The 13,111-nt window shown below is 38.3% G+C and overlaps 1 protein-coding gene across 4 annotated transcripts in view; it reads left to right on the top strand.

Moving 5' to 3' along the window:
* Positions 1 to 13,111, top strand: part of PKD2L2 (polycystin 2 like 2, transient receptor potential cation channel) — a 48,241-nt gene that overhangs the window by 1,244 nt on the left and 33,886 nt on the right. For 3 of the 4 annotated variants that reach the window (XM_032425113.1, XM_032425115.1, XM_032425112.1), the window contains exons 3-6: positions 572 to 705; positions 3,161 to 3,417; positions 5,756 to 5,977; positions 11,290 to 11,518. In XM_032425113.1, the coding sequence (XP_032281004.1) occupies positions 572 to 705; positions 3,161 to 3,417; positions 5,756 to 5,977; positions 11,290 to 11,518 (842 nt within the window). Of the gene's footprint in view, positions 1 to 571; positions 706 to 3,160; positions 3,418 to 5,755; positions 5,978 to 11,289; positions 11,523 to 13,111 lie in introns of all 4 variants that reach the window. The other variant, XM_032425114.1, reaches the window with a different exon arrangement.

Raw genomic sequence — 13,111 nt, 5'->3', positions numbered from 1 at the left:
TGTTTAGTCATATTAAAGAAAGACCCTTCTCTAAAATCTATCCACCCACCCTAGAAAGAGAACAAATACCAGTTAATATTTTTAAAAATTCTTATCGTGTGCCAAAACATGGATTTAAATGTTCCACATGCATTATCTCACTTCTCCTAACAAAACTGTGAGGTAGGAGATGTTATCCCTATGATGGGACTCAAATCGTTATTTGTTTGAAATCAAAATCCATAGCTTTATTCACTATATTATATTGCCTACTCTCAAAATAGAGAAAAAGCTTGCAGAATAGTATGCATAATATGTTCTCATTTTTGTAAAAATAAAGTTATTTTCTTTATAAATGTGTAGGCCTATAGAAAAATCTGAAGAATATGTGCTAAACCTAATTCTAGCAGTGGAATTACAGGAAACTTCTTCCTGTTTTGTATATTTCTATTTTCTTTTTTTTTTTTAATTTTATAATTAGTCAAGAAAAAATTTGAATTTTCAAAACAAAATTGGGAATAAAATTTAACTGTTAATCCTGATAAACTGAGTTTTTAAAAATAAATTTTTAAACAAAAATTCTTCTCCTTAGTGACTTTTGGGATGGTAAACCCACATATGTATTACTTAAACAAAGTTATGTCATCTCTATTTTTGGACACTTCTGTGCCTGGTGATGAAAGAACCAACTTTAAGTCTATTCGCAGCATAACTGATTTTTGGAAGGTAAGGCATCGTGATTGAGAATGAAGTAGCTTTTGGTATTGCATAAACAAACTCATGGCACACATAATAGGCACTGGAGACATATTTGTTGAAGGAAAGAGTAAAAATGAGTATTTCTTTAAACTTTTAGAATCAACCCATCAGTAAGTGTATATTGAGAACCTATGCTCTCAGTGTGATAGAGTTCTTAGAACTTTAAAAAAAATTATACTTTTTTAAAAGATTTTATTTATTAGAGAGAGAGAGAGAGAGAGTAAGCAGAGGGAGAAGCAGACTCCCCGCTGAACAAGGAGCCTGATGTGGGGCTTGATCCCAGGACCCTGAGATCATGACCTGAGCCGAAGGCAGCCACTTAACCAATTGAGCCACCGAGGCACCCCAAAATCACACTTTTTTAAATTTTTTTTTAAAGATTTATTTATTTATTTATTTATTTGGCAGAGAGAGAGACAGCGAGAGAGGGAACACAAGCAGGGTGAGTGGGAGAGGGAGAAGCAGGCTTCCCACCAAGCAGGGAGCCCGATGCGGGGCTTGATCCCAGGACCCTGAGATCATGACCTGAGCCGAAGGCAGACGCTTAATGACTGAGCCACCCAGGCGCCCCAAAATTATACTTTTTTTAAAAAACATTATCATTGCATTTGGAAAATAGTAGACTTGCTGCTTATGTGGGGTTAGGATCCATGTCAAACTGTAATTTTGTATAGTGAAAATTATTCTTAAAAAATCCTTAAATGGGGGCGCCTGGGTGGCTCAGATGGTTAAGCGTCTGCCTTCGGCTCAGGTCATGATCCCAGGGTCCTGGGATTGAGTCCCACATCGGGCTCCTGACTCAGCGGGGAGTCTGCTTCTTCCTCTCCCTCTGCCTCTCCCACTGCTCATGCTCTCTCTCTCTCTCTGTATCTCTGTGTCTCAAATGAATAAAATCTTTAATAAAAAAAAAAAAAAATCCTTAAATGGGGGCGCCTGGGTGGCTCAGTTGGTTGAGCAACTGCCTTCGGCTCGGGTCATGATTCTGGAGTCCCGGGATCGAGTCACCCATCCGGCTCCCTGCTCAGCGGTTGAGTCTGCTTCTCCCTCTGATCCTCCCCCTCTCATGCTCTCTGTCTCCCATTCTCTCTCTCAGATAAATAAATAAAATCTTAAAAAAAAAAAAAATCCTTAAATGGGGGTGCCTCGCTGGCTCAGTTGGAAGAGCATGCAACTCTTGATCTTGGGGTTATGGGTTTGAGCCCCACTTTGGGTGTAGAGATTACTAAAAAAATTTTTTAAAATCCTCAAATGGCCCATAAAGTGAAATATATATAATTTTGGTATACAGCCTTGTACTGTGTGTATTACAGTAATGTACAGTATATAATCAAGTAAATAATAAAAAGTACATATGCAAAATATAACTTTATAGTGTTTTTAATTATGTGAGAGTACCATTCCTTCAGCTTTGGATCAGATTTGTTTTTTTCCATTACATTTAACTTATCAAGATGCTCACATTATTAGGAAAGAACAATTAAGAGAACAGAAGTTTCAGGTATCCCAAGTCACAAACATTGGGGCATATAAGGAAGGTTTTCCAGAGGTGATGACAGTTCACTTGCATTTTAAAGGATGAGTAACAGGAGGGCATTCTAGGAAGGATAAACAATATGTGCTATAAGTAATTCTACATATGGAGCTATGTTTGGCATTATAGGAATATAGAAGATGAGGTGGAAAAGGCCAAACTCTGAATTGAACAGAGGTCAATCATGAATACCACTGAAATTTATGGAAAGGAGACAGGGTCACTTCCCGAGAGAGAGGGGAAGTTTGAGATGAGAGCAGATGATTAGAGGTCATTGGTATAGTCCAGGTGAAATATAAAAGAAAAAGGAGATCTTCCCTGAGACTAGAAGTGCAGTTCACCCTATTTTTTTATTGTGCTATCTTGAAGTATACATGGCCAATGGCAAAGAAGACAAAAGCAGGAAAGGAAAAACCGAACCCAGGCTTGGGGATCTCAGAATGGCAGAGCCAGGAAGTAGTAGCAGTCACCACTGCTGGAACTGGTGGGGAAGGAGAACACAGACAAATTCGAGGGCAAGTGATGAGTTGTGGCTATAACAACCATAAGTGTGTGGCTATGGGTTTATATACTCATGTATTAGGGGACAGTTTTCAATATACCCCTCATATAAGAAAGGGAAAAGAAAAGTTGTAGAATTAAATGAATTAATATTTGTAAAGTGCTAGAGCAGTGCATAGTACATAGTAAGGGCTCAGTAAATATTAACCATCTTCATTATCATCGACATCATCATCATATCTTTAATATTAATGGTGGCTTGGTTAGTAATTTTCATACTCCTCAAAATCACTGATTTTTATGTTCTTAAGGTAACATTATGAACGTAGATTCTGTTACACAACTGACATGAAAATATTTTTCCCATAACATTTATCTTTCTATATGAAGTTTATGGAAGGACCCCTTTTGGAAGGTCTGTACTGGGACGCATGGTACACTAACAAGACGTTGTATGATTTAAAGAACACCAGTCGCATCTACTATGAGAACATACTTTTAGGAGTCCCCAGAGTCCGTCAACTAAAAGTCCGCAACAACACATGCAAGGTCTATTCATCCCTTCAGTCTTTGATGAATGAATGTTATGACAGATACACTTCTAAAAATGAAGACCTGGCTGATTTTGGCCTTAAAGTGGAAACTGAGTAAGTAATATAAAATTACATGTAACTTTTCCTAGCATCTTACCATTGTATCTTTAAAAAATTAGGAAAATATGTATATTTTCCAAATAATACCAACAGTGGTCTGGCAGGTAAGGAGACTATTTCAATAATAGTAACAAAGGAAGGAGCGGTGTTTAGAAAAGTAAGAGTGAACCTGTTATTTTGTTTACCAAAGGATATAAAGAGTATTCTTTTTTTCTAACTGGGGTATATGAAGTGCTAAGTCATTTTGAACATAAGGTAAAACATCCATTTCTGCTTTTACGGTACTCAAATCAGCTTTTCTGTCTCTGACCAGACTCCCTCAAACACATCCCAAAAGCTTCTTGGGACCCTTAGGGAGTGTGTTAGGTGTGCTCTGCCACTTTCCTCCTTTCTCACTCTTACTTCAGTGATATCTTCTGTTATTGCCAATATGGAAAAGGAGCAGTTATGCTCTGGAGGCACCGCATCTGATGATGCCTGCCAGAGATATTATAGCAGTGTTCTCCAGATTGGCTGAGGCTAACGCTGGGGTACACTCATGTCTATACTGAAGACAGGACACCCAAAGCCAGAAGCTGCTGGTGTCATTGCTTTTACAGTCCTATGAAAATCACAGGGGGCAGAGAACACATTTTTCATTTAATATTTATCAAAATGATACAAATACAATTCTCCAGAAGCAGCCTCTTTGAGCTCTTTTAGTTGTTTCTTCTGGTGTACTTTCTAAATAATGTGCTTGTACTGCTATTACTTGATTTTACGGTTTTATGTATCTGTTGTGTCTGTCATGTGTCCCTCCCTCTACACACACACTTCCCATTTCCCTTAGCCTGTTGTTAGATCATAATTTTTGTTAATCATTAGTCAGTGTTTATATTATAAATATGAGCAATGATTACATTTCTTTTTTTCAACAACCTCTCCTGTAGCATTAAGATTAATCACTGCTTTACAGTTTTTGTTGACTTGTTTTTTCTTTGTGTAAGTTTTTGGTTATACTTTAGGATAGCAAAGTGCTCGTATAATTCTTAGAAATCTGATGAACTCATAAGTATGGTGACACAGTCTCTTAGATATTACTGAACTGTATACTACTTCTCTTTAAATGAAAAATTACAAAATAAATCAGTTAATCAATTGCACATTTTAAATTGGAATCTAAAAACTAATCTGTTAGGTATTCTATTATTCCAAATTCTCATAACAACTAAAAGTAAGTTAAATACCAAAATTAACACTACAGACTTGGAATTATAATACTTGTTATTCCCTAACAAAATAAGAATCAATCTGTGCTTGCTTATCTATCTAAAATGTAATATTCACTAATTAAAAACATCATAAAAAATTGGAAGTAGGAGAGGATTGGTGTAACAAATGTTCTTGTTTCAGTTTAACAACCATGTGGAAAACACTCAAAAATACAACAATGGAATTTTCATTAAATCTGAGTATTTTTTCTTAGTGGTATCACTTTTCCCCCCTCCTGAAAACAAACAGTATTATTAACACAAAAACAACTCTAAGCAGTATACCTTTGGATAATCATTCAAATCTGTCTGGGGAGGCTGAACAGGGACTGAAATGAGGAGTCAAAACTTTATTTTTTGATATTCCATAATTAAAAGTTGAAAGGATGGGGGTGCTTGGGTGGCTCAGTTGGTTGCGCGTAGGACTCTTGATACCAGCTCAGGTCATGATTTCAGAGTCGTGAGATCGGTCCCCACGTCCTGCTCCATGCTGAGCATGGAGCCTGCTTGGGATTCTCTCTCTCCTTCTGCCCTTCCCCCTACCTTACATGTGCTTGCTCACTCTCTCTGTCTCTCAAAAAAAGTAGAAAGGATGGAAACAAAATTCAGTTAAGCACATTTTACTTTGATTTATAAACTTTTGTAAAATAAGATACCTACTGGGGCACCTGGGTGGCTCAGTCGGTTAAGCGTCTGCCTTCAGCTCAGGTCATGATCCAGGGGTCCTGGGATTGAGTCCCACATCGGGCTTCCTGCTCAGCGTAGAGTCTGCTTCTCCCTCTGCCCCTCCCCCTCCCCTTTGCTTGTGCTTTCTTTCTCTGACAAATAAATAAAATAAAATCTTTAAAAAAAAACCTTTTCTCATTGCATCTAGTCCAGTATGTTGCCCACACTAAACACTAAAAAATGAAAACATACTAAATCTTAATCCTTTTAATCCTTAACTCATTGTCTTGCTTCAAAGTTACTATAAAACTTATGAACTTAATACTGCTTTTTTTTTTTTAATGTTAGCTTAAATTCTTAGAATACATCTCGGTCAGGCTTTCTCATCTCTTCATTATTCTTTTTATACCTAACAGATGGAAGTACGCTACTCCTGATAGTACCTCCCCTTGGCACTGGGGATTTGTTGGTGTTTACCGAAATGGGGGATTTATTTTCACTTTATCAAAATCAAAATCTGAAACAAAAAACAAGTTTATTAACCTTCAACTGAACAGCTGGATCACAAGAGGGACTAGAGTTATTTTTATTGATTTTTCATTATACAATGCTAATGTAAACCTGTTTTGCATAATCAGGTAAGTGACTCAAAACCTCTTTATTAGTGTCTTGAATTTAAAAAGCCTTCAGAGGGGCACTTGGCTGGCTCACTCAGTGGAGCATGGGACTCTTGGTCTCAGGGTCATGAGTTTGGGCCCTACATTGGGCATGGAGCCTGCTTAAAATGTATACATACATACATACATACATACATGGCATCCAGAGCCCTCATTAGGGTTTCCAGTTTGTGCATGTTTATACTGAGATTAAAATCATAAGCCTCGGGGCACCTGGGTGGCTCGGTCAGTTAAGCATCTGACTCTTGATCTCATCTCAGGCCTTGATCTCACACTTGTGAGTTCAAGCCCCACGTTGGGCTCCACGCTGGGCCTGGAGCCTACTTAAAAAAAAAAATCATAGGGTTACCTGGGTGGCTCAGTTGGTTAAGCATCTGCCTTCAGCTCAGGTCATGATCCCAGCATCCTGGGATCAAGCCCCACATTGGACTCCTTGCTACTTGGGAGCTTCTCCCTCTGCCTGCCGCTCCCCCTGCTTGTGCTCTCTCGCTCTTGCTCTCTGTCAGATAAATCTTTAAAAAAAAAAAAACAGGCCTCAAAATAAATATAAAGTAGTTATGCCAATAATGAATAAGATGGTAAAGAAGCATCATATTCATTGTTTCATTGTTTTGGAATATATTCAAGAACATGGAGAATTACTTAACATACAATATGTTTTATATTAAGGATATATAGTCTTATTCTGCAGCTGCACAGATCTCACGTTTAGTCTTGATTTCTACCTCTAAATCAGATCATTTAAATCTGTTGATTTCTTTTCAGAATGAGCTTCTTTATTAAGTTATTAATTTTTGTCTCAAGAATGAAAAATTTATATTTCAAACAATATATATCCGTAGCCAGCATCCTAGAAATGATTAGAGCCTGTGGTGATTTGCAAAAATGGCCCCAATTCTTCACATCTTTGCCACGTAACCTTGCAGCGCTCTGCCACCCAGGGTTGCGTGCATTACCCAGCTCCTGATGTTAGGCTCAGCCTTGGGTTTTTTTTGTTGTTTTGTGGTTGTTGTTTTAATTTGTTTAATTTAAATTTAATTAATTAACAATGCATTATTAGTTTCAGAGGTAGAGTTCAGTGATTTCATCAGTTTTATATAGTACCCAGTGCTCGTTACATCACATGCCCTCCTTAATGTCCATCACCCAGTTTCCCCATCCTCCCAACCCCCTCCGTCCAGCAGTCCTCAGTTTCTTATGATTAAGAGTCTCTTATGGTTTGTCTCCCTCTCTGATTTCATCTTGTTTTATTTTTTCCTCTCTTCTCCTATGATCTATTTTATTTCTTAAATTCCACATATGAGTGAGATCATATGATAATTGTCTCTCTCTGATTGACTTATTTCGCTTAGCATAATACCCTCTAGTTCCATCCACATTATTGCAAATGGCAAGATTTCATTCTTTTTGATGGCTGAATAGTATTCCATTGTAGATATACACACCACATCTTCTTTATCCATTCATCTGTCAATGGACATCTGGGCTCTTTCCATACTTGGCTATTGTGAACATTGCTGCTATAAACATTGGGGTGCAGGTGCCCCTTTTGAGGACTACACTTGTATCTTTGGGGTTAATCCCGAGTAGTGCAGTTGCTGGGTCCTAGGGTAGCTCTATTTTCAACTTCTTGAGGAACCTCCATACCGTTTTCCAGAATGGCTGCACCAGCTTGCATTCCCCACCAAGAGTGTAAGAGGGTTCCCCTTCTCCGCATCCTCGCCAACATTTGCTGTTTCCTGACTTGTTCATTTTAGCCATTCTGACTGGTGTGAGATGGTATCTCAATGTGGTTTTGATTTGTATTTCCCGAATGCCGAGTGATGTTGAGCATTTTTTATGTCTGTTGGCCATTTGGATGTCTTCTTTGTAGAAATGTCTGTTCATGTCTTCTGCCCATTTCTTGATTGGATCATTTGTTCTTTGGGTGTTGAGTTTGATAAATTCTTTATAGATTTTGGATACTGGCCCTTTATCTGATAAGACATCTGCAAATATCTTCTCCCATTCTGTAGGGTGTCTTTTGGTTTTGTTGACTGTTTCCTTTGCTGTGCAAAAGGTTTTTATCTTGTTGAAGTCCCAGTAGTTCATTTTTGCCTTTGTTTCCCTTGCTTTGGAGATGTGTCTAGTGAGAAATTGCTGCGGCCAAGGTCACAGAGGTTGCTGCCTATGTTCTCCTCTAGGATTTTGGTGGATTCCTGTCTCACATTTAGGTCTTTCATCCATTTTGAGTCTATTTTTGTGTATGGTGCAGGAAAATGGTCCAGTTTCATTCTTCTGCATGTGGCTGTCCAATTTTCCCAACACCATTTGTTGAAGAGACTGTCCTTTTTCCATGGGATATTCTTTCCTGCTTTGTCGAAGATTAGTTGACCATAGAGTTGAGGGTCCATTTCTGGGTTCTCTATTCTGTTCCGTTGATCTACGTGTCTGTTTTTGTGCCAGTACCATACTGTCTTGAAGATTACAGCTTTGTAATAGAGCTTGAAGTCCGGAATTGTGATGCCACCAGCTTTGCTTTTCTTTTTCAACATTCCTCTGGGTATTTGGGGTCTTTTCTGGTTCCATACAAATTTTAGGATTATTTGTTCCAGCTCTGTGAAAAACGTTGATGGCATTTTGATAGGGATTGCATTGAATGTATAGATTGCTCTAGGTAGCATAGACATTTTAACATTATTTGTTCTTCCAGTTCATGAGCATGGAACATTTTTTCCCTTTCTTTGTGTCTTCCCCAATTTCTTTAATGAGTGTTCTATAGTTTTCTGAGTACAGATCCTTTGCCTTTTGGTTAGGTTTATTCCTAGGAATCTTACAGTTTTTGGTGCAATTGTAAATGGGATTGAATCCTTAATTTCTCTTTGGGCTTAGCCTTGTGACTTGCTTTGGTCAATGGAATGGGAGCAGGTAAGATACAAGCAGAAGTTTGAAATGAGTTTGCCTGTTAAAACTTGTTCTCTAAGGGCGCCTGGGTGGCTCAGTCATTAAGCGTCTGCCTTCGGCTCAGGTCATGATCCCGGGGTCCTGGGTTCGAGCCCCAAATCGGGCTCCCTGCTCGGCGGGAAGTCTGCTTCTCCCTCTCCCACTCCCCCTGCTTTGTGTTCCTGCTCTCACTGTGTCTCTCTCTGTCAAATAAATAAATAAAATCTTTAAAAAAAAAAAACTTGTTCTCTGGCATTTCTGCCATTACATGAGAAGGACATGTCTGGGTTGATGTGGACCCAGAAGGATGGTAAGAGACATTCCCTTATAAGGAAGAAGAGGAGGCGAAGGAGGAGGAGGAGAAGGGGAAAGAATCAGCAGGCAGGGGAGAGAACCCTCTAAAGAGAAAAAATTCTTTCCATTATTCTGATGACCTTAGTGCATTTGCCTAACCTGGACCATGCTAATTGGCTTTAGGCTTGTGTTCTAGAATCACACACTGACAAAGAAACAGGATTACCGTGATTGAATCTGTCTGGGGATTGAATCAGCTTCCTCTGAGTGATCTGGGAATGAGTGGATGCCTGGTACAATCAGGGTTCTATTAGAAAGGAGGAATGGAATAATGACCACAGACAAGCAAAGAGTAGTATCCACTAAAATCTCAGTGAATCTTAAATCTCTCTCATGAGTCTTATTTTTCTACCCTAAATGGAATACAGAATTGGTGTCTACTCTGACTAGGGGATTTTGCCCTTGTGCAACAGTGACAGTGAAACCAACCATGGCCTTTAAAATCTGGAAAAATGAATAAAACAAATCTATTGTCTTAAGTAGCATGGACATTACACCATTTCTTTCATAGTTTTTTTCTCTTCTTTCAGGGAATCAGAGCTTTTTACCAACATTAATCACTCTTTCCAACAGTTCTGATCAGGATAAAGAATACAAATAATTTTTATGCCTTAAACACGAGGAGAAACATTGGGATAACTGGCTTAAAATCATAAGGAGAACTCCTTGTTACACTAGACTAAGTCCAGATTTCCTGTCCCTGGGGTTTATGCTTATTCTGTTACCTTTTAAAATGTTACTTTTTAGAAACTAACAAATTTTATTTTTTAAAAAAAGATTTTATTTTTTGACAGATACAGGGAGAGAGGGAATACAAGCAGGGGGAGTGGGAGAGGGAGAAGCAGGCTTCCCATGGAGCAGAGAGCTCGATGTGGGGCTCGATCCCAGGACCCCGGGATCATGACCTGAGCCAAAGGCAGATGCTTAATGACTGAGCCACCCAGGCGCCCCAAAAACTAGCAGATTTTAAAACTTTAAAATGGTGGTATATCTAATCAGTAGTTGTATGGGAGCACATTACTTAAGACCTTACCCATGTACTTTCCTTTTGTAAACATATCTGGCAAACTAAACTGAATACTGTTCTTTTTTCCCTTTTTACTAGTGTACACTTCAGATCAAAATATTGAGTTTCTTTCACTTCACTCACTTATCCAACATTGCACACCTACTACATGCAAGGCAAAACAAACAGTTCTGTTTTCTGTTTAGCTGGTTTTGGGTTTTATTTTGGCAGCACCTTATTCCAGTAGCAATAATATTTGCTAATATATCTAAGTAGGAATAATTACATTATGATAGAGATACTGGGTTCCTTAAATTATTGCGAATTCTTAATTATCTGAAGTTGTAGAGAGCAGTAGAAATACAGTGAACAACCTCAAAATCTTTTTATTTAGTGTTGGAATTAATTTTTGTACTTCTCTTTGCATATAAATCCTTGTATCCAACATCCTGTGCCTAAAGTAAACAGGAAACATTTGTTTTAGTAGACCATGTAATCTTGACATTTAGAAGCAAGAAGTATCTCTGATAATCTAAAGGGGGAGAGTGTATTTTCCTTCTCTGAAACATTCAAGAATTATGTATTCTGGGGGGAGTACTGATTAATAACAGTAACTAACAGTATAGCATTTCTTGAACATCATCTCATTCTCTTGTGGAGATAAAGTGGTATTCCCAGTGATGATCAAGAAATCTAAACACAAAATAGAAAGAGTGTCTGGCTAACATCATATCTTACTTTCTCAATGACATTGGTCTTTGACCACTGTGAATATCAGAGTACAAAAAAAGTGAAGCCATTAAAAAATAAGTAAATCCACTAGAATTTCTTTTAAATTGAACACATGACCCCAAGAAAACATATTTTCTATAAAATAACTGATTATTAAAGTACACATCATCACAAATTAGAAACTTCACATTGAGTTAGGTACTGAAATATAAATGCTTGAAATAAATGAACAGTTACTTTCACTAACCTAATTTTACAGATTGGTGGCAGAATTCCCTGCAACTGGAGGAATAATTACTTCATGGCAGTTTAACTCTGTGAAGCTCCTCAGATATGTTAGCTACTATGATTATATTATTGCTTCCTGTGAAATCACATTTTGTATTTTTCTTATTGTCTTCACAACACAAGAAGCCCAAAAAGTTAGAGAATTTAAGTCTGCCTATTTCAAAAGTGTTTGGAACTGGCTAGAATTACTACTTCTGGTGGTAAGTATACATTCATATGTATTGTTGGAGGGAATCAAATCTGAATGCACCAATGAGGGAGGTGTAAAAAGCAAACTTTTCATCTGGCAACTAGCTAAGGGGCAGCTCCGTCTCTCCCTCCCCCGTCCCCAAGTCCCAAACCCCCACCCCAACCCCTCAGCTCTTCAGGAGCCCAGCTGGTACAATTTCAAAGCTGCAAGTATCAATTATAAAAGGAACTGTCATAGGGCATACTAACGGTGGGCCTCCAAAAGTAAGAAGTCTATTTTTGGGGACGCCTGGGTGGCTCAGCTGGTTAAGCATCTGCCTTCAGCTGGGGTCATGATTTCGGGGTCCTGGGATCGAGCCCTGGTGTTGGGCTCCCTGCTCAGCGGGGAGTCTGCTTCTCCCACTCTATCTCTGTGCTCTCTCTCTCGCTCACTCTCTCTAAAAAAAAGAGATTTTTTTTTTTCTCTGATTTGGTCCTTGAGAAAACCAGCATAAACTTAGAATAGGTGATTTTATAGGTATTATTATTTAATGCACACAGTAGGTCTCCCCTCACTCAAAAAAAAAATGTGTTTCTTATAAGGCGTCATGTTGAAAATCATGGTTATTTTTGTACATGTACTCTTCTATGGTGCCTCTCTGTTTTCCTCCTCACACTGAATTTTGAAAGAATATGCAAAATCAAGCCTAAGAAGAATACTGAAAGGCGGGGCCGGGGAGAGTGAGCAGCCAGAGGGTAGCTTGTGGGCACAGAGAATACCAGGATTGGGACTATAGTCTCTGAAAGAAATTCCAAAAACTGCCAGTTCTTGTCAATGGAATGGACTAAAACAAAGAGGGGGGCAGGGTGGGACAAATGGTAAGAACTTGGTCTTAGAAACAATGAACAAACATTTCTGGCTTATACACCCTTACTGACCCTTAGTTATAGCCAATCCAGGATATAATCCTTGTTTCCCAAAACCAGATTAAAAGTTTCTCAGAGTCAGGAAATGTACCACCTACCTCTCTGGTATCCCCGATAATACTTAACATACAGCATAACATTGAATATTTAACTATCTGAGCATTTCAGGCAAAGGAAGTCAAAGGAAGATTTTCATGACAGTTCGAAAGCTGTGATACCTGATACAACCTGGTTCCGAAATCCTCCTCTAGACGAGCTGTCAGAGGGCTCTCAAGGCTTATTTTTGTGTCACTGAAAAATTTTTTCTTTCAGTGTTATGTGGTAGAAAATATTAAACTTTTAAGGATCATGTGTATGGAAGTGTTGAACTACTATACTGTACACATGAAACTAATATAACACTGTATGTTAACTACACTGGAATTATAAATAAATACATAAACACATAAATAAAAATAAACTTCTAGGTATCACGTAGTTACATGGAGCAGAAATGCAGCCTTGTCAGAATAACATAATCATTTTAGACATTTGTGCTTTATGACTCAAAGAAACAGGCAGATAGATTAGGATGGTCAGGTGACCAGTATTTCTGCACTTCTGTGATCGTCTTGCTATCTTAAACTTCTGTAAGTTGCTTCCATTCACGTAAAAGCCTACGTCTTAATTCCCCTCCCTTTTTGTTAAACTTCTGATGA

Source organism: Phoca vitulina, unplaced genomic scaffold (genome assembly GCF_004348235.1).
Source record: "Phoca vitulina isolate PV1807 unplaced genomic scaffold, GSC_HSeal_1.0 scaffold32, whole genome shotgun sequence".
In the NCBI taxonomy this organism is placed as follows: Eukaryota; Metazoa; Chordata; class Mammalia; order Carnivora; family Phocidae; genus Phoca; species Phoca vitulina.
The sequence above is the reverse complement of the archived record's forward strand: the minus strand, read 5'-3'. Positions and strand labels throughout refer to the sequence as shown.